The sequence below is a fragment of the Tauraco erythrolophus genome, chromosome 14 (assembly GCF_009769465.1).
Source record: "Tauraco erythrolophus isolate bTauEry1 chromosome 14, bTauEry1.pri, whole genome shotgun sequence".
Lineage (NCBI taxonomy): Eukaryota > Metazoa > Chordata > Aves > Musophagiformes > Musophagidae > Tauraco > Tauraco erythrolophus.
This window is the reverse complement of record NC_141478.1, coordinates 13,435,901-13,462,548: the sequence shown is the minus strand read 5'-3', so window position 1 is coordinate 13,462,548 and position 26,648 is coordinate 13,435,901. Positions and strand designations below refer to the sequence as shown.

General features: G+C 38.3%; 1 protein-coding gene across 1 annotated transcript; it reads left to right on the top strand.

Annotated features, from left to right (window-relative positions):
• Positions 1-560: 560 nt before the first annotated feature.
• Positions 561-24,153, top strand: AP4E1 (adaptor related protein complex 4 subunit epsilon 1). Its single transcript, XM_086620117.1, is given in 22 exon segments — positions 561-722; positions 1,127-1,198; positions 2,117-2,240; positions 4,412-4,485; positions 5,906-6,027; positions 6,886-7,045; positions 7,578-7,744; positions 8,390-8,463; positions 10,567-10,689; positions 10,779-10,888; positions 11,174-11,313; positions 12,645-12,757; positions 12,899-13,017; positions 13,747-14,049; positions 14,807-14,921; positions 16,328-16,463; positions 17,619-17,874; positions 18,670-19,245; positions 20,661-20,845; positions 21,892-21,980; positions 21,983-22,048; positions 22,517-24,153. Coding segments are annotated over 22 exon segments (3,447 nt in total). The 3' UTR covers positions 22,678-24,153.
• The last annotated feature ends 2,495 nt before the right edge of the window (positions 24,154-26,648 follow it).

The following is a 26,648-nucleotide window of genomic DNA, read 5'->3' as shown; positions in this document are numbered from 1 at the left end:
CTGAACGTCTTTGCTTTGCGACACTGATAACGACAGGCTCCCGCGGGTGGGAGGGCGGTTAGGCCGCTCCTGCGCCCGCACCCCTCGCCCGGGCAGCGCTCCCTCAGGGGGGCACCTGCACCGCCTCGACGCGCTCTGTGACCGCCGGGCCACGCTCCGCAGCCCCCGCAGGCCGGGCAGGGGCTGCCGCCAGCCCCCGTCGGGCTGACGCGCTCCGCACCCCGTGAGGCGCTAGCTCAGCCGCGGCAGGGCCCGCTGCCCGGTCCGGGAGCAGCGCAGCGGCGGGCAGCCAGGGGCGGACACTGAGGGAGCGCCCCCCGTACGGCCTCCGCCGCCGCCGGGCCCTCCCTCAGCGCTCGGCCGCAGCGCCGCGCGCCCGCCCCGCCCCGCCCCAGCGCGCGGTGCAGCGCCCCCTGCCGCCGGGCGGGCGCGCGGCGGAGCGGGGGCGGTGCCGGAAGTGCGCGGCCCGCGCGCCGGCCGGGCCCTTCCCTTCCCTTCCGGGCGGCGGAGGAGAGCGGGCGGTGGTGGTGGTGGCGGCGGCGGCGGCGGCGGGAGCCGCCATGAGCGACGTGGTGGAGCGGACGCTGAGCGCGCTGCCCGCGCTGCTGGGGCAGCACGACGCGGGCGCCGGGCAGGGCGGCGCCGGCGGCCCGGGCAGGGTTTCGGCCACCTCTCGGCTCGGGAGCCTCATCCGGAGCATCACGGCGCTCACCTCCAAGCATGTACGGGCTGTGCCCCGGGGCGGGCCGGGCGTCCTGCTCCTCCCGCCGCGTCGCAGCGGGCGGGGGCCGGGTCTTGTCCTCTTCCTCCGGCCCCCCGGGGGTGCCGCGGGCGCGGCGGGCTGCTGAGGCGCGGCGCGGGGCCGTGTCGTGCTGAGCTCCGGTACCTGGCGAGAAACCTGCCCGCAGTGCGTGTTCGCGCCGTGCCGCGTTGTGCCGTTCCCCGGGGGGCACGGGACGGGAAAGCGCGGCCGCGAAGCGTTGCCTCCAGTGCTTGAAACAAGCAGGTGTATGCTGGTTTTGGGAAGACAGTGGAATACTGTTAAATTAACGTGTCGCCTTTCACTTTTTTAAATGTTTTGCCTCCAGAATTTATGCGAGGTTAAAATAAGTTTAATCTTTTCTAGGAAGAAGAAAAATTAATCCAGCAGGAGCTAACCAGTCTGAAAGCAACAGTTTCTGCCCCCACCACGACCCTTGTGAGTTCTGTTAGTGGTTACAGGCTGTGGGAATAGCAGACCAAAGGTGAAGAAAAACACTGTTCTCACTTGTTTTACCAGGTGGTGTGCACAGGTTATTATACATATTTAATCACCAGCATCAAAAGGTACCACTGTCTGTGGTTTTGCACCGTGGTTAAAATGGGGAGGACACTGTGATTCTGTTTGATGTGAATAAAGTGTAGCAATACAGCACTCAGAGTCTGTCATTCTGTAGCTTCTGAAGTAATGCAGACAAAAAAGCTACATGATGAGCTGCTTCCATCAAATACCATTCTTTGCAGGCTGACGTTGTTCTTACAGTTAATTTGTGCTATGTCAGAAGCAGTGCTGTGTGTGCCCTGCTGCTCATGTCTGAGTTGCAGGAGTATATATATTCTGGTTTGAGCTAGTTAATGCATATCTCAGGCCCCAGCGTGAGAATTTTTGAAGGGAGAAGTTTTACCTCACACATAGTGAAAACCCATCCTAGGTCAGTGTAGTGATTGGTAAAAAATAATTTGCATGAGCAGTGTGATCATCTTACGTTTCAGATAATTCCTATTTTTTTATGTTATAATTAGTGTTATTAGTGTTTTTAATCACATGCTAATCAAAATACGATAATACCTTTTAAGGGTAATATATGGACTTGGTGATCTTAAAGGTCTTTTTCAACCTAGGTAATTCTATGATTCTATGATATGGTAAGTTCTGCTCTTGCGGTCAAAAATTAATGTTGATTGGCAGAAGAGGTTCATAGCAAAGGAAAAATTGCGAGTACCCTGATTTTAGAAAACTGATGCAAATGCATGTATGTTTCTATCAGATAAAATCCTCTACTTTATTAGAGCAGTGAAGAAGAGCATAAAACATGACTGACTTAAAATTCTCAGTAACTTATTTGTGATATTTCAGAGGCTGATGAAAGAATGTATGGTGAGACTCATCTATTGTGAAATGCTGGGGTACGAGTCTTCCTTTGGATATATCCATGCAATCAAGCTTGCACAGCAAGGAAATCTTTTGGAGAAAAGAGTTGGTATGTGAATGGACTGTAGCCTTAATAATATTTTCAAACTGTGTTTTTAAATTTTCTTAGGATTTATAATTCATCTAAAAATACAACTTAAAACATTCTTGTGCTTGTTTCATAGTCTTCCACTCCTCTTTGGAAGTAACTAAATCCCTAGTTTGTGAACTGCTCCCTATCTGCTTATAGAACAGAAAGCAGGGGAGATTATTTTTGGTTTTAAATCATGAGTTGTTCTTTCATTGTTTTGAATTGTGACACCAATAAACAAGTAATTTACGAGAAACTTTGTTTAAAAAACATCAAGCTGGGAATGAGCTTCTGACAGAGTTTGGTTTCTTGTTCATGTACTGTGGTACAAGAGTAGACAAAGATGTTAATGTCAGACAATTTCCACAAGCATAGTATTGGTTTCTCAGTATTTTACGTACAGATAGTTGTTTAGAATTTTTATAAAGGGCTTATTGCTGTTAGCAAAGTGGCCCTAAAATATTTTCTGTTTTGGTACTTTTAGGATTTTTTAAGTTTAGAAACAGTTGTAGGAAATGAGGCAAATAGGAAGGTCCTTATAGCATAAATGCAGAAATTTCTGAGGAAACCTGGAAGGTTCATTCAGACTTTTTGAAATTTCGTGCCGTTGTGATTTCCTTGCCTGCCAGTTTGGCTATTAATGTGTTTCCAGTAGACTTAGTTTGAAGTAGCTGTCAGCCTGTCTCATCTGGAGAATGTCCTTGCAGTTGCTGATTCAACTGCCTAGTGAAGACATTTCTTCTTGTTTGCAGAGAATATGGTTTAACTTCAAGCAATACTATGTCTGCATACACAGAAGGAAGGCAATGTCTTGTGGGATATGCTTGTTTGATATCCTGTGTTTGAATTTCATCTGGATCATCCACTCAAGTATTGGAGTTTCTGAGAGAATGTGTTACAAGTGGTGATTTAAAGTTGCTTTATCCCTGAGTAATGAAAGCCAGTGCACAGATGCTCTGGTAGGGACTGAGAAATTCTATCTTCACCAAACCTGGGAGGGCAGGTGGTAACCTGTTTTGAAGAAAACTCTGTGACCTCTGTAAGTGTCAAGAACCACTGTGTCTTTCTATTAACTGGTTTGAGACCTTTCCACACTAGGGCTTTTTTTGAGAAGGCTTTGGTGGAGCAGCATTATTTTCTTAAAATGTAGGTGGCCTAAAGTTTTCTGGACATGAAGTGCCCTTAAGCTTTGATCTGGTAAAACGATGTTACCAAGAGCATGTATGTGTGTTGTTTTTTTCTGCTGTTCTGCAGTTATATGATATATGAGGACAACCTTGTCTGTTCTTGGTGCAGTATACCAAAGTCTGTATTAAGGAAGCGTTGTCAGTTGATCCAGTCAAGATGGGTCACTCTTACCCAGCGTGACCCTTGATGAATGCCCGTGACTACACTTCTGCAGGTGTGCTAAGGTGATCAGGTCCATAGTTTCACAAACAGATAGATCAGTCTGATAGCCCAGACAATAGCAAGTTACTTCTTACAGTTATAAGTTGCTCGTTTCGATCCCTTGGCCCTAAATGAACCAAGGCCTTTTTCAAAATCCATCTCTGTAATACAGATGATGTCATGAGTTGTGGCACAGCCTCCCCACCCCCTGCTTTAAGGCCCTTATTTTAAACGGAAGAGGTCTTGAAGAAAAAGTTTTCTGGAAGGCTTCTTTTCTGGGGTTCTGGAATTGCTTCCTCCTTGTTAAGAAGTAACAAGGGAGTTTTTGGCGTAGGATGGTGAATTCACTTCTGTATTCCAAGTTGAATATAAAATTTATTTGAAATGGAACTTTATTTTTTGAAAAAAGAGAAAGAAACGTAAGGAAGTGCGTTTGTTACATTGTCGAGAAGGAATATACTTTTGTCCATGCAGAGAAGATACGCGTTTTCCAGGAAGTGATTTCTCAAGGTGTTTTTGGCTGCTTTTTAGCTAGGACAGTATTGTGATGTCTCTTATTTCTGACAGATTATGAATTCTTAGCTGTTCTTTGTTGGGCTTTACTGCAACATAAATATAACTGGTTTGCCTGGAAAGGAAAAAAAAGGGGTTTTTTTGAATTGTTTGCATTAGCTCATGTTGTATTACAGACAGTCTTAAGTTTTCTATCTTGAAGTTAGTTACTGCTTGAAAGTAGTAATGGTGGCTGCTTTCTTTTGTAGGTTACTTGGCAGTTTCTTTATTTCTCCATGAAAATCATGAACTGCTACTTCTACTTGTGAACACCGTTGTGAAGGTACAGTGTTTTTGGAGGTCTTGAGGTAAACTAAACTTGGACCAATTCTTCCCGTTCTGTGTCACGCAACATCTAAGCTATGTACTCGTTAGTTCTATCTTGCTCTCTTAAAGTTGCTGTTTCTTTGGTTAGCAATGAAAATTTGAAATGGCTTTCCCTGGCTTTTTAATTTAATCTTGACATTCCTGCTGTTGAAACTATAATTTAAAATATTTTCCATAAAATTTCCTTTATAAAATGTACCGGTTAGTTCTACATATTCTCAACTCCAGGAGGAGCCATGCATGCGTGTTTCAGTGTAAACTTTTGCTTTTAGCTGACAGCAAGTATCTGTTGACTTCTTTGAGTTCTTTAGAGACTTTTTGATAGAAAATGGAAATACGCTTTGGAATGACACTGAGAATCTATTGCCTAGGAATATTTTTGTAGGTGTCATCTTCTGTATTACTGCCTCTTACATGGAGCAGTTGTGACTTAACAGCAACTTTCTACGTAATGATTACTTTTATATTACAGTAGGCTGAAGCTACGTAAATTATAGACTGAAAGTGATGCTCATTTTGCTGTTGGGATTGAAAACTTGTTATAATCTTTAAAAATCTGACTTGAAGCTAGTAAGGATATAGAAAGAAGCGAAAAAAAATGAGAGTCCACAAAGAACTAAACCAAAGTAAGCACTAAAATCTTATCTGGGACAGATGGCCAGAGCAAATAATGATGTGAGCTGGAAATCTTTTATGTTTCATTTGTTTTGAAAAATAATTCTAGTCTTGTATTTGATGAATTCATGCATGCTTTTTTGTTTTAAGGTTACAGTGAGCTATATCTACCATTTGTAATTGTATTTGGGACAGATTGTGAACTTTTATTCTTTCTTTTGTAGAATGTTACGTGTAATTTGCATTCTCTGCTTAGGGAGTAGGTAATCTTTTAGTTTAGTGTACAAATATGTAACTGGCAGTATTATTGAGCTTGTTCTTTTTTCTTTTTTTTTTTTTTTTTTTTTAATTCTTTGGGCTAGATCAAAGGCACTAGAGAGAATACTGTTAAATTCTGTGAGAAGTGACTCATCCCACTGATCCAACTGGGGACTCAGCATAGTTTTGCAATCATCAAACTATTTCAGTAAAGAAACATTGACTGCAGGTTTATGTGTTAATCCTGAATATGTTTAAAATATGAATGTAGTTCTGTAACAGAAATGTGAGGGGCTTGCCCTGTATAAGGGAAGAAAAGAACTTGATCAGCTCAGTGGCATCTGACACTTCTCAAACACAAGCAGACAACAGAATGGCTGGCAGCAGGATGCTTGCTGTAGATGGGCTAGATCCAGCCTGCTTGTGAAGGATTTGGGCTATGTCTGTGCAGAATTGAAAATTCTAGATGAAAGATGACTGTCTTATTTCAATGATTGTAACAGGACTTACAGAGCACTAATCTAGTAGAGATATGTATGGCGTTAACCATTGTCAGCCAGATCTTTCCACGGGAGATGATTCCAGCTGTTCTTCCCCTGATAGAAGACAAACTCCAGCATTCTAAGTACGTATTTGTTTACAAATTTCAAGTGGCCTTGTATGGTTGGATGGCCTGATTTTGTAGGTAGTTTTAATAAACTGGTGTTTTTTCTCTGGGTTGGTCCTTCTAATCATTACCTTTGGAAATTGTTCCTCTCCTAGTTTTTCTCTTGGATTCTTGAGTCATTTGCAGTCTTGACTGAGTATTGGATAGTTACTAATTTTTTTCATAACCAGTTTTGACAGGTAAATGTAATTGAATTTATCTGCTGGAGTCCTTTTAACAAATATTTCGATGAAGAAGTGTTTGTAGAGTAAGTGGAGAAACAGATGGGGATCCTTTTAGTACTTAACTGATTTTTTTTTTTTTTTAAATAAAGTTCTTTATAGAAACTTTGGTAAAAGTGTATCTGCAGATACAATACCCTTGGATTGTTCGATTTGTGATTTATAACAACCCATACATAGAGGATAACATTATAAGAGTTGTGTTGTTTAGAAAAGGAACCGCGGAATGAACTGACTCAGGAACTTTGATAGATACTTTTTGGAGCTGCACATGTGACCACAGCAGACTAGCGGTGGCCAATTTCATTGTTTTATTTGGTGGCTGTTCTTTTGAATTGTCAATCTGACATCAAGCCCTGCTATGCTTTTAAGATTGCTTTGACACTTCCTCACTTAAATGGTATATATTTGCGAAGTCCTTTGTTATCAAATGTATAAAACGTGGGTTCTCATCTCTCTCCAAATTGTGATGCTCTGATAACTGGCCTCATAATTTTACATTGCTGTAGAAATAACAAGTGCAAGTTGTTTTGTTAAGTACTTGAAATACACAAGCAGCTTCGTTTTATTTTTTGTAAATCTCGTTTGTCTCCAGGGAAATTATCCGAAGAAAAGCTGTTCAAGCTTTATATAAATTCTATCTCATTGCTCCTAACCAAGTTCAGCATATTCATGATAAGTTCCGGAAAGCCTTATGTGACAGAGATGCTGGAGTCATGGCTGCTTCTTTGCATATTTATCTTCAAATGATTAAGGTAGGCAAAGAATGAAAAGTGCAGCTGAACTTAGGAGCTATTTTTATAAATGTATGTATTTTAATTTTAAATACGCTGTACTTTACAGGAGTTTTGCAGGAAAAGCTTACTTGTAACCGTTAGAAAAGTTGGTTTATGTGATCATGGGTATCTGCTGTGTTTGTTTGTGCTAGCTCTCCGTTTAGCTTGTCGGATCGACTTGCATGATCCAAATGTTCAGCATCGTTGGCATCCTTAGCTAGAGGATTTAATTTCTACAGTGTGTTAAAGGGTTTGCTGAAGTTCGCTTGTAAATTATTATCTTTTTTACTGTTGCCTTCAAGTTACATTCATTCTCTTTGCAAATTTGTAAGAAAATAGCATAGGTTTAAAGTGAAGAGCTTACAAGTGTTGGGGGAGGAGAGTAGAAGTTGAATTTAAAGAAATTAAACCGTCAGTGTAGGTGTTTGATTCTTACTCGATTTATGGATTATTTTTACATTTGAGGTGCTATATCAAGGTATTTGAATTGTATTTCTTTTTCATTATGTAGGAAAACTCATCTGGGTACAAGGACTTGACTGGGAGCTTTGTAACCATCCTAAAGCAGGTAGTGGGAGGAAAGCTCCCTATTGACTTCAACTATCACAGCGTGCCAGCACCATGGTTACAAATTCAGCTTTTAAGAATATTGGGGCTGTTAGGAAAAGATGATCCAAGGTAACTGGAACTTTCTCTGTAATTAATATTTTGAAGGTACAAAGAATACAGTCATGACCTGTACCTCACAGACAGCTTTCTGTTTGGTGGTGGGTTTTTTGGGTTTTTTTTGTGTGTGGTTTTTTTTTTTATATAAGATGATTTCAGTATTGATCTTATACATTTGCTATTAATGAATACAGTGAGCAGATACTTTTTAAACTGCAAAATTAGTTTCTTAGTTTGGCTAAACAATTGATTATTGTGGAATATACTTGAAATAGATTTTTGCTGGGACTTCTGTTACTATTTTACCAAACAACTGTGCGAAAATCCAGAGTAAAGATGCCTTAAAGGGTGGTGTCGTTTCCTGAGGACCTAGTTGTCTGCGATCCTTTTGCTGTTTGTTGTATTTTTTATACAAGCAGTGAGGGAAATGGTTTTTTTTCTTGTGATACAGTAAATGTTTCTTTTGAAAGCTGCAAACATCTTGTTAGATACTGTTTAGAAACATGTTGTAGAGCTCTTCCATGTTAAAGTGAACCTGTGGATATGAATGATTCACGTTAAAGATTTCAATTCTAGTGTTTCAGCTGTATGGCAAAATAAGACTACATGCTTGTTAGCACTGCAAATAATTTTCAATTATTTTTTTGTGTTGAACAGGACAAGCGAATTGATGTATGATGTTCTAGATGAATCTTTAAGAAGAGCAGAAATAAATCACAATATTACATACGGTGGGTGATGTTATTTTTTGTTATTATCAGTATTTGGAAAATCGAAAATGTGAGTAGTTGATCATGCTAAAATACATGTGCAGTACTCTTGAAAAATCTAATTATAGTCTTAATACACAACGATATTCTGAAGTGTCCAACTAGTAACTTGTAAAACAAGTGATACATTACCGTACAGGGTGGGTTTTTATCATTGAAGTAAAACATTTTTTATTTACTGGGAATTCATCTTGACTGAAAAGCCTCTATCATATGTTTGCATTGTTTTTGGCCTTAAGTGCAGAAAGTCATCTTCTTCATGAAAGCTCTTATTGAACATTGCTTCAGCTGAAATAAATGATAAAAGAAAAATCCTAGTGATACAGTCCTGTTTATTAGAAATGCTTAGATCTTCTTTTTTACTGTCCTGAGAAAGGCAGTAAAAAGTGTGCAAGAGTGACAGCATCAATTCCTTACAGCTGTGTAGGGCTTTTTCTCTAACTAGCCACAGTTAATAAAAATTACACCTTGAGAGTTCAGTGATAGTGGTGCCTGTGAAAAGATATTTTGGACACACATCTCAATTTAAAATTTCTAGAACATGGTAGAAGACTGTTAATTTAATTATCTTCTCAGCAGAGAAAGCTGTATTTGTTGCTAGAACAAAGCAAAATGAATAATTGAACTGTTAAATTGCTCAGCTTTTTTATTAGGAAAAACTTATTTGGATTTTTCTTTGCCTTCTCCTCCCCAGGTCTTAATGTCTCCCCAAACACCCAGACCTGATGTTCTAGAACCCTACATTAAAAGCTGTTTCACTATTAAAAAAAAAAAAAACCAAACCTGCCATTATTTTATTGTTAAAGCTGCGTAGATGTCACCAAAGTACCTGTGCTAATGGAATGGAGAGAAAATTGAGGCTTTTAAAACATCACTGAGGCGGGGGGGGGAACCATTGCCCACAGCTCTAGATGTCTGTTGCTTACTTGATATATATTTTGTAAAGCATTGCGTAAGCTTCACTTCCACTGAAAAGGGAAGTAGTCTCTTTTAGTAGATAATACATGAGGAAGCATCTGTCAGACGTTTAGTGTATTCAGTTTATTGCTTCTATTCTTTTAGGCAAGACCATACAAGACATGGGGAGGTGTGTTACCTTTAATACAGTCCTCAATTTGGACTTGCAGTTGCTAAGAGTTAAACAGTAAATTTGTTTTATACACTTAAGGGGCCAAAGTGGGCAGTTTGTTATGATTTATGCAAGGACATGGCGTTTAGGTATGTAGTTTTTGTTCAGGTATGATAAGCTTTTTATAAAACTTTAGTTGATGATCCAAGACAAAAGAAAAATGTAATTGAGTGATTACTCTTTCTTACACAAAGTCCTTAGTTATTGCACGTTTCTTGCTTCTTGTAGGCAATTGAGTTGTTAATATGCTAGTCTTTTTTCAGATTTAGTTTTGTAATGCTTAAGAAAAGTAGGTGGTTGTCTATTGGACAGTTCAGTTAGAGACTGAATTACATTACAACAACTAAAAATTACATCATGATTTTAAATGCCACTTAACTTGGAGAGAGTAACTTGGTCTGAATCTTTGCCCAAAGTGCTGCCACAAAGGATTAATTACGGGTTTTTTTGTGTTGTTTCATTTACTTCTACCTTTTTCTCAAACTATGTAATTTTTTTTTTTAATTTTATTTTTTTTAATAAGAGTGTTCTGGGGATGATTTTCACTGTCAGTAGTAGCTAGGAAATCATTTGAATTATTGAAAAATACTTTGTCTCACATCCTTCATAGTTGTCCATTGGCTTTCTAAAGACCATCCCAGTCCAGTCCCTTGAGCAACTGTAGGAGACTTGAAGGTTGGAAGAACTTTAAGGACAGAAAGTTGTATGCACAATGGCAAAGGCTAATAAAAAAACATGTATATACTAAGGGAGATGGTCTTTCATCTTGTTTTTACTTATGTCAGTAGATATTCCACAGTTAGATTCAGTGGGGGTGGGACAACACCGCAATTCCTGGATACAGTCAATGAACTTGTTTGCTTGATGAAAATTTTTTCCCTATAGAAGTATTTAATACCCATTAATTATGTGTCCTTTTCCACCCACCTCCACAGCCATCTTGTTTGAATGTGTCCAGACAATTTATACAATTCATCCCAAATCTGAACTACTTGAAAAGGCTGCCAAGTGCATTGGAAAATTTGTTTTGTCACCCAAAATTAATTTGAAATACTTAGGTAAGGATATCTGATTTCATTAAGATCTTTTTAATTTGATCATAGCAGTATACATTCTCTTGTATCAATTCCAATTGCCTGTGTTCTAGGTTTAAAGGCTCTGACCTATGTTGTCCAGCAAGATCCTAATCTGGCACTACAGCACCAGATGACAATAATTGAATGTCTGGACCATCCAGATCCCATTATTAAAAGGGAGGTCAGTGAATTTTTAAACATCAAAAATTAAGTTAATTTTTAAGATGAGTGATAGGTTTTCTAAAATGAATAGTGCGAAAGGCATGGTATGTCTCAGTTGTTGTGAGAGAGCAGTTAGGAACAGTATCAATGTGACAAGCTGGGTAGATAAGCAGTGTATTTCACTTAAGATTTGCCAAATAAAGACAGTTGCTCAATTTGACATCACAGTAAAGTGTTTCTGTTTGCCTGTTTCCCTTTTTGAGTCATCAGAGCCAATCAATATATTTTTTGCTTTCTCTTTCAGACTTTAGAGCTTCTCTATAGAATTACAAATGGACAAAATGTAGTTGTCATAGTTCAGAAGATGCTTGACTACTTAAAAGAAAGCAAGGAAGAATATACTATCATCAACTTAGTTGGCAAAATAGCAGAGCTAGCTGAGAAATATCCTTTTATTTTTCTGAAGATTTGGAGTCAAAGCTGAGGCAAATGTAGCATTTGTATCTTTCAGAGCATCTCTCATGTTCTTTTGAAGTGGGAAGTGTTACAGCTGTGCATTCCACTCTTTCAAATGCCAAAAAAAAAAAAAAGCAAAAGAAAACGCATACAAAAATGACCACAGTGTTTCTTGTATTTCACTGAGAGAAGGTAATGGCACTCAAAATACCTTATTTTGGCTTTGGAGTTTAGCATTTAAACCTTGTATTTTTAAATTAAAACTTTGAAGTCTTATACCACTGCATGGAGAGAGATGCCTCTGTTCTACCTTGAGTGCTGTTCTGTAATTGCGGGAATGGTCTTCCTCTTGGAGAGCTCTTCACTGGTGTGTGGATTTCAGTAACAACACATTTTCAGAGAAATAAAATATTACTATGCCAAAAAGATGAAAGTGGTGATTAGGTGTTTGGCATATGGTGGACATTGCTGTTAGGCTTGCCATTGCCTGATTTTTCTGTATGTATTCTTGTCAGTTAATTTGAGTTGTAAGCTCTTCTAAGAGAGCTCCCTTACCATCCTGTTTGCACACTGCTTGACACAGAGTAGCATCCAAAAAAAGCTGTGTTGTCATGCAGTACGCAAAAATAAGACAATAATAGTAATGTTTCTGTACTGTTGAAAATTTCCATTCAGTAATTTGAGGGATTTATTTGAGGGAAGGCAGAAGCTAGCTTCCAAAGTTAGCAAAGGCTGCTCAAATTTTAAATATATAAAAAAAGCAATGTTGCTTTCAGCTGAGTACTTCAAAACGTTTATTAAGTTTTTTCACTAAATCAACACCGAAACAGCTAGTCTATCATTGATCAAGTGATACTGGGTAAACAAACTCAAAAGATTGTGCTGGAAAGCTAGCACAGAACAAGTGTGAAATGAAAATACAGTAGGACAGGTTTCCACAGCTAAATCCTTGTGTGAAGTCTGCTTAAACTTAACATTTATTCATGCACCAGTTAAGATGCACTGATTGGCAAGCCAGCAAACTGCACGTAATGGGTAGCTGTTAAGTTAATGCGCAGGCTTCTTCGACAGGGCAGGAATTTAAAACTTCTCTACCTGACCACCAGTTTTCCTGAAGTTTACAGGAAACGCTTTATAAAAGATACAGGAATGTTTCCTCTTCGGTGAGATTGAGCTGATGCTTGACCATCAGGCCCACAACTTACTGGAGAGAGCAAAATGGGTAGTTTATTTGTGGAAAACTTGTTTTCCTTAGGGAGTGCACTAAAAAAGAAAGAAAAAGTTACACCTTAGCACTTCATTCCTTAACATCTGGACACGTATGCCCCTGGCAACGAGTGGTTCATCCAAACAATGAATGCCGTGTTTTCAGTTGGAGGTGACGCTGTGCATCCTGATATCCCAAACAACTTTCTGAGGCTGTTGGCTGAAGGTGAGTAGCTCCCTAAATGGTCTGAAGAATTAGATGGGATTCCTTAATCATGTGGTTATTTTTTCTTAAAATGCACTTTGAAATATTTGATGGGAGGTGTTATTTGCGTTTCAGGCAAAATATATATTGTTTTCTATCTAGGATTTGATGATGAAAAAGATGATGATCAGCTACGGATGTATGCAGTACGGTCTTATTTAGCATTACTGGAAGAGGAAGATGCATTGTATCCACAGAAATTCCTTCAAGTTATGAGTTGGGTAAGGTAGACACATGGACAAAATTGAATACACAGATCTGAGGAAACTGTCAAAAAGTGGTGATGTTTTTAATAAATATTTTTAACTGATTTATTTTTAGTCATGAATATGCTGTTTTTACTTGAAGTCAAAATATTATGCTAAGTCTATTTTTAGTGACCTCTTGGTGCCTGATGACTACTTAGCTTGTCATAGTTTGTGGAAAAGCTGACTTCCTCCCTTTAAGGTAGGTGACTATTGGAATGGCTTAGCAGCCACATGAATCTGATTGCATGCTGAGAGCCTTTCTGTCTTCATCAGGATTAGGCCAGATGTGGTTGTGAAATGCAGTTTTAGCCTTGCAGGTGACTGGCCAAGCGCTATGCTAGTATTGTTCGGCACCTGGGTAAGCCAGCTTCCAAGTAAGCTTCCTCCAAGGAAGAGGCTGCAGTATGAGCAAATCATGTTTTGTAAGGGCTTAATTGCTACGTTTAACTTTCTTTTCAAGACAGCTTTTTGATTTTTAGGAAGCTAAAAGTTGGAGTCTGCTGAGGTAAACACAAAGATCCTTTCAAGCCTTTTGCATTTAAAGCACAAAACGGTCAAGAAATAATTCAGAATATGTTTAAATAATAGTTTCTTGAATATGAGGTGGATTTTATTGTGTCGTTAGTACTACGTTCTAATTTCAAACCTGAAAGCACTGTTCTGTATGCCTAAATGCATATTTTGTCTGTTCTTTGTGAATAGGTGTTGGGGGAATATTCCAGCCTTATTGCAGATGTTGATCCAGAAGTTATTCTGACAAAGCTACACAGCCTGCTGAAGAAGAATTTTGTTACTTCTGAAACTAAAGTGTGGATAATGGCTGCAGTCACCAAGATAGCATCACATACCTCCTGTTCGAAGACGGTTGAGAGACTGATCCAAGAATTCAGCAGCTCTCTAGATACCTGCATGAGACAATATGCCTTTGAATTGAAGCACCTGTATGAAGACAAAGCACTGATGAGAAACTTACTTCCATTTGATGCTAGTTGCAGTGACATGGTGGTAAGACAGCTGCAACGTGTGTTCTTCATGAACCTCTTTGTAGTTCAGGAGGTTGAATATTTTGGTTAAAAGTGTTTTCAAAATGAATGATATTTGACAGTGTTGACAGGTGCCAGTCTTTAGTCTGCTCACAGTGAGTTTTCAGAAGCATACTTTTACAGGCATATGTGATGAATCGTAATGTTCTATACCAAAAGATAACCATAGTGTTTATATAGTAAGCTGGAGTAGCTTTTAACAAAATTATGATTTCATACACTGATTTATTTTTCATTGTCTTTTTTTTAAAGACAAGTTAGGCCTGCTTTAGTGATATGGTACTGCTGCTTAAGTCAAAGGGTTTGCCGCCTATTTAGAAACTACTGATCTTGACACTGAAATCCCCATGATAAATGATTGAAAATTATATTGATGTTGCTGAGGCTTTTTGGGGGAGGCTTTTTGAATACAGTAGTTTCATGTAATGATAGGATCAACTATTTTAGGAAACTCCACTCTGCTTTTTTTTTTTTCTTCTTTTTTTCTTGTTTAGACAAAAAATCAATAGCGGAGGAGTTAAATTACAAATCTCTAGCTCAAAGTCTGTTTCAACATACTTGCTTTGAACAGTTTTTGTTAATACAGCAACTTCACTGGTAGATATGGGAGTTGTGAGACACAAGATCCTGATTTGCTGATAAGACAATATTCTTCTGATAACAGGCTCATGTATAGAAAAAACTTTCATTGCTTTCTCATTTTTCTTAATTCTGTGTAGGTAGATGCTTCCTTATCTTTTCTGGATGGGTTTGTGGCTGAGGGACTTGCTTGTGGTGCAGCACCGTATAAGCCTCATCACCAGAGACAAGAGGAGAAACTTTCTCAGGAAAAAGGTGACTGTTAGTTTACTCCATTTATTAAATAGCTGATAAATTACCTGATAGGTATTAACAAACAATCTAAGTGTACAGTTAATATTATTTCTTAAAGTAATGTTACCTTAATATATCTCTTGTCTGTAGACTTAACCTGAGTTCAACTTAGATTTCAGTTCTGTGTCTGTCTAGCTGGTATATGTAACTATTCATTTATCGCAGGTTACTGTTCTGCAGATGAGCACGTTTCTTTGCTGGTCAATGGGGTTTGAAAGTTATGGGAATTATTAAAGTGGAAGCAAAGGATTCCTAACTTTATTATACTGAGCACTTAGTCTTGACTGTGAAATTGTAATTTGAAATAATAACCATTGTGGATTTATTTTATGACACAAATCTTAACCTGTACCTATAGTAGGTAAGAAATGTGCTTTTATTTATTTAAAAATACCTGAAGTCGCAAGTACTGGTTAGCATCTTCCACTGGTTCATAGATATTCCAGGAGGAGATATAGGTGAGGTAGAATATTCAGAAATATTCTAGAAGGGGGTCCACGGAGTTTATTGAAATTCTTTGTTTATAGATAACTAAATGCATGGGTTGATAGTTTGAATATTTTTATGTGGATGTTGTTTATCACAAAGCCCCTTGCATCTCTGTTCCCTCTTTATGAGACAGGATGTTTTTTTAGCACTGACCCCTCTTTTATCAGGAGAATTCTCTCATTCCAGTTGTCCAGCAGCTTTGCCCTGCTGTGTCACTTTGCTGGGAAGAAGAAAGTATAAGGCTGGCGTGGAGATGAGGGAAAGGGACTGTACCTCTTGATAGTTCCAGGGCTGCAACAGAGAGTCTGTGCTCTGCTTAGTACACAACATTGACTGTTTATGTTACAGTCCAAAACAATTTTTAGAAGCTATTCAAACTGCATTTTGGTTTGTAAAGCATAGCTAAGGTGGCTGGTTCTGAGCCCTGATTTGCCAGTCTTAATGAAAATGGCTTAATCACCCAAGGTGTCAAGTGTGTTTGCAAAGCAGAGCGTGATATATGGACATAGTGCTGTAGACTCAAATGTTATTTAGGTTCATGAACAAATGGAAAACCTCACTTATTTAGATCCAATGCAGTACTTCTGTCTACAAATACCAAGCATCTGCAGATGTTTTAGTGATACACTGGAAAGTCACTATTTCTGTTTAATTTCAGTGTATAAAACCAAATACCAAGTGAATATCTCTTTTATATAAATCTTGTGTGTATCTAAAAAACTTCCATGAGAACAGAAACATCCATTTTTAATGAGGATAGGATCCTGAATGAGAAGTTTGAGAAGTGCAGCAGTACAGCATACCTATTTTCAGAAAATAGATTTATTTCTTGCCTTTTTATGCCTCATTGTAATTTTAAGATTCTGTCTGTCTTGCAGCTCTGAATTTTGAACCTTATGGATTGTCATTTGCTTCAAGCGTGTCCTTATCTGGCGTCACCGGCAGACAGTCCCCCACTGGTTTATCTTTTGGTTCTGATACATCTGGTAATAGTGCTGAGACAGGGCATAAAGAGTGAGTTAATTTGTGTTTGAAACGAAGCACATTTAAGCTTCTATTCTTGTCAATATCATGTGTCTTTGCTACTTCATTGTGTGAAAGTAAAAGGATACAGTTGAACTTGAAAACCTCAGTCATGTAAGAAGAAATTCAGATAGCATCTTCTTGGAAATAACTAGAAAAAAAGCTAATGTAGTTAGACTGTTTTTCCGCTTTCTTCACAAAGTACAAATTAAGTGACAGTTAACGCAGTAAAACTGGGACGGGATTACATGATGATTACATGATTAAGTATTTTTTTCTGGCTGCTTTTTCTTACAGGCTGCACTTACTTTCTATGGGCTTACAATAGTGTGCCTTTTAAGGAAACTTTTTTCGTAAAAGTGACGGTAAAGATGGTGTAAGATAATCCTTAAGTTTTAGAACACTGCAAATAAATTCTGTATCCATAGTTTCATACAAATTAATAACTCCATTTATACTCTCGTAAATTGGTATGCAGGAAATCTTGGAAGCTTTTTCAGATTCTTTTACCAGTTTTCATAAGAAAACTTGAGTGAAGCTTTTGGTTGTAGGACTTCACAGCATTTATCCTGTGTCTGTTGAATTAACTACTGCTAGAGTTCAGGGTGTCTGAGAACATGAGCACTTTTCATAAGAGATAAAAATACTTTCTAAGCATCTTCTAATTTCAGTCTCTTACATTAACTTAGATTAATTTTTTTTAAGGAATCAGCAGTAGAAGTATTTAAATATATTTAGAGATTCCCAGAATCTTTCTCCTGGGGAGAAAGATAGATACCATGTTGCTTCTATTCACGTTTAAAAAATTATTGAAATACATTATAAGTGTCATATGGAACTCTAGATGGAGTTGGCAAACACGCTGTGCTACTAACTGCAGGTGTCTAGAGCTGACTTAGCATAGGTCTATACTTAGGACTACATAGCCTAGTCCAAGTGTGCATTTGCGGAGTGTTTTAAAAGTAATGAATGACATTACTAACATAGAACTTCATGCAGATGCAAAAGTGTTCGTTTGTATTCTGCTACTCACTGTGTGTATCGAAGCACCGAACTTCTGGATGTTGTTCAGAGTGGAGTGTTGGCAGTTCTTATGAACGTGGTGTTTGTATGGTTGATCCTGCTTTGTTTTGTTTGCCTTTTTAGGCCCAATACTCTGAAGCTTGAGGGAGTACGCAAGCTGTGGGGAAAAGAAGGCTATCTTCCAAAGAAAGAAAACAAAGCTGGGAATGAAAATGAGCCACAGACTGTTTCTTGTGGCAGCTTATTAGCAGGACAGATGGGTGATCCTCCTGCATCACGGTCTGATCAAGTTGCCAGCCTCTCTGAGGAAGACAGAGAGAAGCAGCAGTTAGCATCAACTTTGTTTGTTGGGCTAGGATCAAGTGCTGGTGTCAGTCTGGTAAGCGGTTCTTTTGAGACTTACCAGTTTAAAGTTTATGTATTCCCTTATTTACAGTTACAGATATTTATATGCAAATGGAGATCAAATTAGTGTTGTGGTAAAATGAGGCAAAAAAACTCCAAGTCATTGAAAACCTATTGAAAATTACTTTTGTAATGTGATAATTTGTAAAGAACCTGAAAAGAATTGGGTATTACTTGACGATGAAGCGACCTCTGGAGCAGATGTGATTCAGTAGCTAGAACTTCCCTCTCTTTACATGTTGCGCTTCCAGTTTTAATCTCGTTTCCCTAACAGCTATTCCGTGACCCAGCTTTGCGGAGCTGTTGGCATTCATTTGGCAGTAAGGCTAGAGTTCGATGCCCTATGTCAAGACCATTTTTTATTTATGCATGGTAATAAGTGGAACACTAAAGAATTCACCATTAGGTAATCTTTTTAAGACTGATATCATCATATTAGCCAGCTCAAATCTTGGCATTTATCACTGATTTAACTGGAAAATGTTTACCTGTGCTTGCTTTTTAATAGGAGCCTTTAGTTTATGTTTTAGAGAACCTAGAGTCATTCTTGCAATATAGGCTAATCCAATACCCTGTAAGAAATAACAACAAAAGCCTGTTACTGGATCCATTAAAATGTTTGGAATCTATTTGTATTTGTCATCTGAACTGATTCCTTGGTCATTATTTGTCCTTGCTCACTTGGTTTCATGCTGTTAACAGTAACACAGCTGGTTGCTAGAAACTTCTCCACCCATTATTACTTTTTTTTTTCCTTTTTCCTTTTCAGATGGGGAAAGCAGACACAGCTGCTCAGAAGTTCAAAAGAAAATCAAAGATAAACGAAACTCAAAATAGTGAAGGGGCGTCAGACTTCCAAAATATTGCTGCTTCAGATTTTGGTCCCTTACTTGATACAACACCTGTTAACATGGAAGACTGTGAGGGAAGTATACATGCAAGATTAAGGAAAGCCTCCCTGTGTTCTTCAGATATTGTAGAAGATAATTTAGGATTTGAAACACCTCAGTCCCTAAAAACATCTGTGCTGGATGACAGACTTTCAGATAGTAGGTTGTCAGAGTCGTCTTTGTTTACTGATACTAATATTGAAATTTTCCAGCCTTCTCCAAGTGCTCAGTCTGAAAGTGCCAGTAAAACACTGTTGGTCCCTTCCTTACCAGAAGAGCTAGAAGAGCTCACTCACTCTGAAGTAGTGGAACTTTGTCAGAGTGATGCCTTAGCTCTGTATTTCTGTAAGGTGTGGACAGATGACTCTTTGTTGCTCACTGTTTTTGTTTCAAATAAAACCACTTCTGCACTTTATGCTGTGAACTTAGTGTTTGAAGAAGCAGAACATTTTCAGGTAAGAAACTTTGTTTCCATTATGTTTCAAATTCACTTGGAACTTGCTTTTTGCTTAGATTTAAGTGTGCAGTTTGGTTTAACGTAATAGCCTTGCCTTTTTCCCAAAGCATTTCCTTAAAACCTGTGATATGTCTATAGCACACATCCTAAAGGGTAATGAAAGAAATCTGAATACTAAACTTTGTGTCATTTGGTATAAGTTAGCATCTCACTTTTTAAATTCACCTTAATTTTGTTTCCTACTGCTTGTCTTCATATAACAAGTACATATAATTTTTCACTTCTGAATTCAGCTTCTTCCTGGTGTTTATGACTGACTGCAAACCTAACCAGTCATACTCACAATGGTACCACTTGAGCTGCCAGAGAAATCACTGTGTGACTCTTTTTGTCTGGGTGTGACTATTGGCTTTGTGCATTCCTTTGTGTTTACTTGATAGGCAGGCATGCAGTTTCTTCCTTCACATGAAATTTGTCTAAGGTTACTTCAGGTTTTGGTTGTGTTTTTTTTTTTTTTTTAAAGACATTGGTCATTCTTGTTCTCATGCATTCAATTGATGTTGCGAAGGAGTCAGTCACTTTATTTTTTGACATCAGCTACACCTAGGATTTAACTATGGTAAAAGCATGTGATGGTCTTACTGAAACTTCACTTAAAGAATTGGAAAGCTATTTAGGAATTGCCTGTTAGCATGACTGTCCACAGGTTTTGCTGAAAAAACCACAGAATTATGAAACCTTGGAGACACTCAGCAAGTGATAACTGGATAAAGAGAATTAAGCACAATGTTTCTTTTAGAATGAACTTAATCAAGGAACTGCTAATTGGTTATGAAATCTCCATCTTTCCTATTTCTGGCTTGAATCAAACTTGTCATAACATTATTAGAAAGTGGGCATCTCATGGCTACTTTTGTCTTGTAATTCACTTAAGTTTCCACACAGACTGGTACCACAGATAGAATCTAGCTTGTTTGGAGAGGCCAGGGACTGCTGAGTAATCTTGAAATTATCCTTGTGATTAGGGATGATTTCTCAACTTCTTGCTTTTAGTATACAGCTTGGGGTATGTTACAGTGTTGTTTGCTCTTGTGTATTAGTTTATTTTGGGACTGAACTACAGAATTTAGCTTGGTCTCTCTGAGCAGTAATTAGAGGAAGGGGGGGAAACCAACAGGCAGAAAGAGATCAATTTCTCCAGTGTTTTAATTCTGATAGAACTTTTGTAGATATTAACGATTGCTTTATCCTCGATGAGAGCTGAGAAACGATAGCTCTGATCTCTGCCAAATAGTCCAAGAAAAATCAAATAGAAGTAAAAGGCACTTAAACAATTATATAGCTGTATCTTAACCACTTACACAACTTGACAGCAAGACTTATACTCTCTATTCCTTTTAAAAAATTACATAGATTTTGGAGAGTCCCACCTACCAGTTTCCTGTAATTGAAGCTCAAAGTGTGGAACGTTGTCAGAAATGTGTGTGGATGGACAAAATCTGTACACAGGGAATTTTTTCTGGCTCTGTTAATTACCAAGCAGAGATGGAAACTCGCCTTGAATTTTCAATAACTTTATCATTGTTGGACTTCATCAGGTAAATAAAATAAGCTGCAGTTTTAAAAAATGTGTGTACTCAAATAAGTATTAGACAAGGGCAAGATGATTTGGGTATTGATTATGAAAATATAAGGTTTCATCTTGAGCAGCTAATTTTAATCATAGAATCATGTAGGTTGGAAGAGACTTTGAAGATTGAGTCCAACCCTTAACCTGACACTGCCAAGTCCACCCCCAGACCATGTCCCTAAGTACCACATCTGCACCCCTCTTAAATACCTCCAGGGGTGGTGACTCAGCCACTTCCCTAGGCAGCCTGTTCCAATGCTGAACAACCCTTTCAGTGAAGAATTTTTTCTTAATATCTAATCTAAACCTCCCCTGGTGCAACTTGAGGCCATTTTCTCTTGTCCTGTTTCTTGTTACTTGAGAGAGGAGACCCACACCCACCTCGCTACAACCTCCTTTCAGGAGACGGCTGTTAAAGATAGTAAATGGTTATTAATAGACTTTCAAAATAGTTCCAGAAGAAGTACAAATCCAGTGAGAACTGAGTGAGCAGAAGGGCATGTTGTTTTAAAACATGCTTTAATATAAACACGTCAAACTGAAATAAGTGATTTGTGTAGAGAGACCTACACATTATATGAAAAGGCTGACAGCTTTTGCAGGGGAAGAAGAAAACTCATTTTACTCATTTTTGAACACTGCATTTATTTTAGGGTAGAAAAAGCAAGTGTTCTTTTTCCAGTAGACTTTTCTGGTTTATAGTGAAATCCACCTTGTTTTCAATAATAGAGTCTACTACTCATTGAACTTGTTTCGTCTCTTTCACTTTGGTCTTCCATTTACACAGAATAATGTTTGTTGTTTATTTTTTTTAAATTTAGAAGACTAAAGCAATTAATAGAAACTTTTTTGATGCTTAAGCTGGGAAGAGGAGAGGTTTATTTAAACTAATCCATATTTACTTATTGCTTGCTGTATTGTCCAGTTTCTTCCAGATATGATTTTTTGGGAGACTACATATATTCTGAATAATGTATCTTATTTTGCTAAGATATGTGGTGAACTTATTTTTAGGCCAATGGAAATGACTACAGAAGACTTTGGGAAGCTCTGGCTGTCCCTTTCCAATGATGTGAAACAGAATATAAAAACGTCATCATCTCAAGATTCCCTTCAGCACATCTGAATACACTGCAACAGAAGCTGAAACTCCATATAGTTGATGTTATAGGTGAGTGAAAGTATACTGTAAAGTTGCTTACAACTCAATTTCTCCCAGGAAAAGAAGTGTTTGGAAGCAGGTATCTTACAGTTAAGGCTGGGAACCTTTAGGAGCATAGTAAGGATGGGAGCATTGTTCTGTGGACTTTGTTTGCCTTACGTAGGGGGTCTGTGAAGATTGATGTAAATGTATAACTGTACAGCAAACAGTAAATTATACAAGGGAGCAGACTTGCACTGTGAAGAGTTTTGGACAGGACAAAAAAATGGGAATGAAGCTATATGACAAATACAAAGCTGGGATTACACGCAGGAGGCATGATTCTTGGTGACATGTTAGAGGAGTAGGGGTAAGAAGAGAAAAGAACAGCAGAAATGGAATTTGAGAGAAAGATACTTTTTTTGTTGAACTATACTGTAGATACTGTTACAAGTTAATTGTTACTTCATTTTTTTCTGTGGCTTCTGTTGTTTTAAGGTAATGAGGGAATACTGGCATGCCAGCTACTTCCATCGGTGCCCTGCCTGCTCCACTGTCGCACTCACTCGGGGATGCTGGCTTTGTGGTTCAGATCGCCTTGTTCTGCACTTCCGGATGGTTTGCTTTATCAGTGTCAAAAGGTGATGGAGAAATCCTAATAACAACAGTGCCTGCCTTAATCTGTTTGGTGCGTGGAAAAACAAATCAAAGATTTATACAGTTGCACAGGTATTACCAAAGCTAAATTAAGATAACTGCTTCTCAGAAGTATTACAAGTTTTCTGTCAGCTGGCATGTGTCATGTGGACTTGGAAGAATGATGACCTAAATTATGCCTGCAAAAACATGCTCAGGACTGTACAGTGACTAACAAGTAATCCATTAAAGTATTGTTACCTGTTTAAGTGAAATGTATATTTCTTAATTTGTTGTAAATGACTGAAAGTATTTATTTTTATTATGCAGCTTTTATAGATGCCAACAATTATTCCTCATAGCAAATACTTAAGTATGATTTTAAAGAAAACATGTCTCCATCATGAGGTCAGACCTGATCAGTTATCAGGATCACCTAATTTTGTTTGATATTTTTTCTAAAGCTATTTTTAAACTCTGCTGGCAACAAGACCTGTATTGGTGGCTGTATGAAGTACTTTATGTAGCAACAAACACATGTTTTGAAAATATTGAAAAGATTTTGGTGAGCAGCGCACTTCCCATGTTCTTTGATATTTGCCATTTAAGTGGTAACATCTAAATAGATTTTTGATAGGAGGCGAGCATGTGAAACTGTATGGAAGCACCTCATGGGGGATGATCTAAGGCCCTTCAGGTTAGTTTCTGCCTGCAGTTCTTCCTGCCCCATGTTTTGGTCGCGTTCCCTTTCCCTAGGGGCCTGTGACAGTCATGGAATATTCGTGCGTGTCTAAAGATAAGTTTTGTGAGGATCAAGTGTGAGATGACTGAGCTGGGGGTAGCTGGCTGTGAACATGTTCATTGCTCCCCAGTCAATCCTATAAATTTAATCGGGTCAATATCCCTGTTCATGAAAATTCACCTGAAGGAAATTTTCATTTATTCTTACTTCTAACTGTTTATAGCCCCAGTATGACTCTTCAGACTTCTGACTTGCACAGATGTGGCTGTATTGTGTGCGCATGGCTAGGAACTGCACTAAGGCGTAAGAGATCTAAATTGGACCAGCGTAAATGATAAATGTGTCTGTCTAGATGTCTCCTTTTCTTCCTGAAATAGCCTCAGTCTTTAAAATCCAGCAATCTTAAAAAATTATTTATTAACTCATCATGCTAAATGAAAACTTTAATACTGTTTAATGTTATATAACCAGTCATATTTTTTATTTAAAAACATCAAAAGATTGTACACATGGTTCAGACGTGGTGTAACTGGATTCTACAGCGGAATTCTTTCCTTTGTGTGTTTAATATTAACAAGGAAAATGTTTGTTATATTTCAGTGTTACTGATTCTCACCTGATAAGCACTGGTTGTAAAGGAAAATAAAGTATTCTGTTACTTTGCTAAAGTTTTGGTAAACATTCATGAATCATGGTAAGAATGTTTATGTGCTGAAAGTTTCTTTGTTCTTTTTTTTCGTTCTTTTTTTTTTTTAAGTCAAGCCACTTGTGTTATCACAAGTATAATCATGTAAGCAAAGCTCCTTTTTTATTGCTGTTTCAGTACCCTCTTACTGAGGAATTTAAAGTGCACTGATCCTGTAAGTATACTGACCTTTCTGAACCAGCAGGTTAACAGTGTTTTGGAACGAACCCCTAGGTACCAGGAGACGCCACTGTTATGTTGCTCTGTGCCATGAGCAACTTGGGAGTCCTGAATATTTTGGAGTGAATGGACAAAGTGATTGTACCGGATGCATATTTCAACTGTTTTGTCAGGTTCTCCCCCAATACCCCAAGTATTTTCAGATATTTTTAATAAAACAAATACTTTGGTAGGAAAATTTGTCGAAGTGCAATATGGCAGCATGATGCAGTATGCTTTCCTAAACGTAGATCATATCTCCCTTGTCTTACATTACTTTCTGCTAGGTATTCCCAACCCCTTCTCATCCGGACCCGAGAGAATATATGTGTGTAATGGATGGCACTATCTTGCGGTTTTCCTGTACTTGCAAGTAGCTCATAAATGACATTGCCTGATGGTTTCTAAATACTGCAAAGGCAGTTACTCCTATAGAGTCCTACAAGCAGTTTTTCAGCATAAAATCTGAGTTACCTCTTCTTTTCTGGCACCAAGGTATGTGAAAATGGAAGTAGGCTTGCTTAAGTCGTCCAGTTAAGACTTGCTTTTGTGATTCTGTTGCTGTGGTAAGAGGTTTGTACTTTACCTCTTGGTTCTCTTCAGGGTCAACTATTTATATGCCTTTCTCTGAGAATGTTTCTCTTGACACAAATAAGATTACATGTTCAGTGTGGTGTACTGTTCTGTGGTACATGTACAATTCCATTAGGATGCCAGGAGTGGTCACTCCCTTGAGAGTTTCTTGAACGTTAACATTTTTCTCTTTAACTTTATGTAATAAAGTTGGCAGTGATGAAGCAAAGAATATTGTGTCCTGCCATGATATGATTCATAAAATTAACCTGACGGCAATAATTTATCAGTGGTGTGGCTCAACACCACTTATGAAGATTGCTTTAAACTTTTATTTTAAGGTAGTTGGCAGTTTTCTCTGTGCCAATCTTTAATTGCTTCCAGTATAATTACCATGTGAGTTGTTTGCAAATCTTTCTGAGCTGTTTCAGCCAAAACAGCGTGCCTTTTCTGGGAATAAGGATAGGAGGATATATGCTTGCTGCTGTTAAAACATTCTGGTAGGTTGTAGCATCTCCATGTTTAGAGCAGGGATTTGAAATCTGTCAGGGATGTGTCTTCTGTCTAACTTAACTCACATTTAGATAAACTGAGCTAAACACATCATGGAAAACTTGCAAGAAGATGCTCAGTAGAGAGCTAGATCTTGGCATGTTACATCTGCTCCGGCCTCGACACAGGCTGCCTGTTAGTCTTCCAGGCACTGCTCCAGCTGTGCCTGGGGAGAGGCTGGTACCTTGAAGGCAGAAAGCTTGTGCTTTTTCTTCCACGTGGCTTGTGAAGGAGTTTCTGAGCCTTCTGACTTAACCACGCTACTAAACACACTGAGCCAGCATCATTTGTTAGCTCAAGTGCTTGAGAACTTTGTGGAAAACCAGAAATTTCCTCTACTGCTGACACGTTTGTGTTGCCTGTGTGTGATGCAACAGAAAAGTGGATTTCCAGTTTTCTTTAAACCCTTAAATTGTCCATCGACCTCCCTCCTACGTTCACAAAATCTGGTTGTCAAACAGCATTAATGTTGCAAAAGTTGAAGGTGATAGATTACACAAATTCCCTTCTCTTATTGCTTACTTTCAGTTTACATGGCATGGTAGAATAAATAAATAAAAAGGAGTCAAAAAGGGCAGTAACCACACATTTTTAATCCACGAATATGATAATACATCATATACTTAAGGTGATTTGAACATTGCTCATATTTTAGCAATGTTATTACATACCAAGCTACAAGTACAAAAGTAAACAATGAATATACAGGATATGCAAGTATGAGAAATACTTGAAAACATTCTCTTTCCTTAAGGCTACTCAGATTTATAAATAAACAACAGATGTTCAACTGGTTTGTCTAAAATACCAGAATCTGAATATTGATACTTGCAACACGCAAAAAGAAAGTCACAGATACAGGATATCCCTTTCCTTTGGACATCTTGAATGCTGAATAATCATTTTCTCTGGCTCTAAAAAAACAAATGGTTGCCACAAGTGAAACAAACACACAAAATCTGACGTGTGCACTGGGACAGGAGTGTTGAATACAATAAATACTGTTCAAAAGCATCAATGGACAAGTACGTGCTTGGAAAAAATGCAGCTAATGGTTCATGTAAATATGGCTCTGCAAATGGCTGAACTCGCGACCCCAAATGTTGGTGTTTCGTTACTGTGCTGTGTTGCAAAGGAATTGTCACCTTCATTGCTACTAAATATACTTTTTATGGTTAAAGGAAATACAGGAGGAAAATTACATTGTTACAGACTGCTCTGGT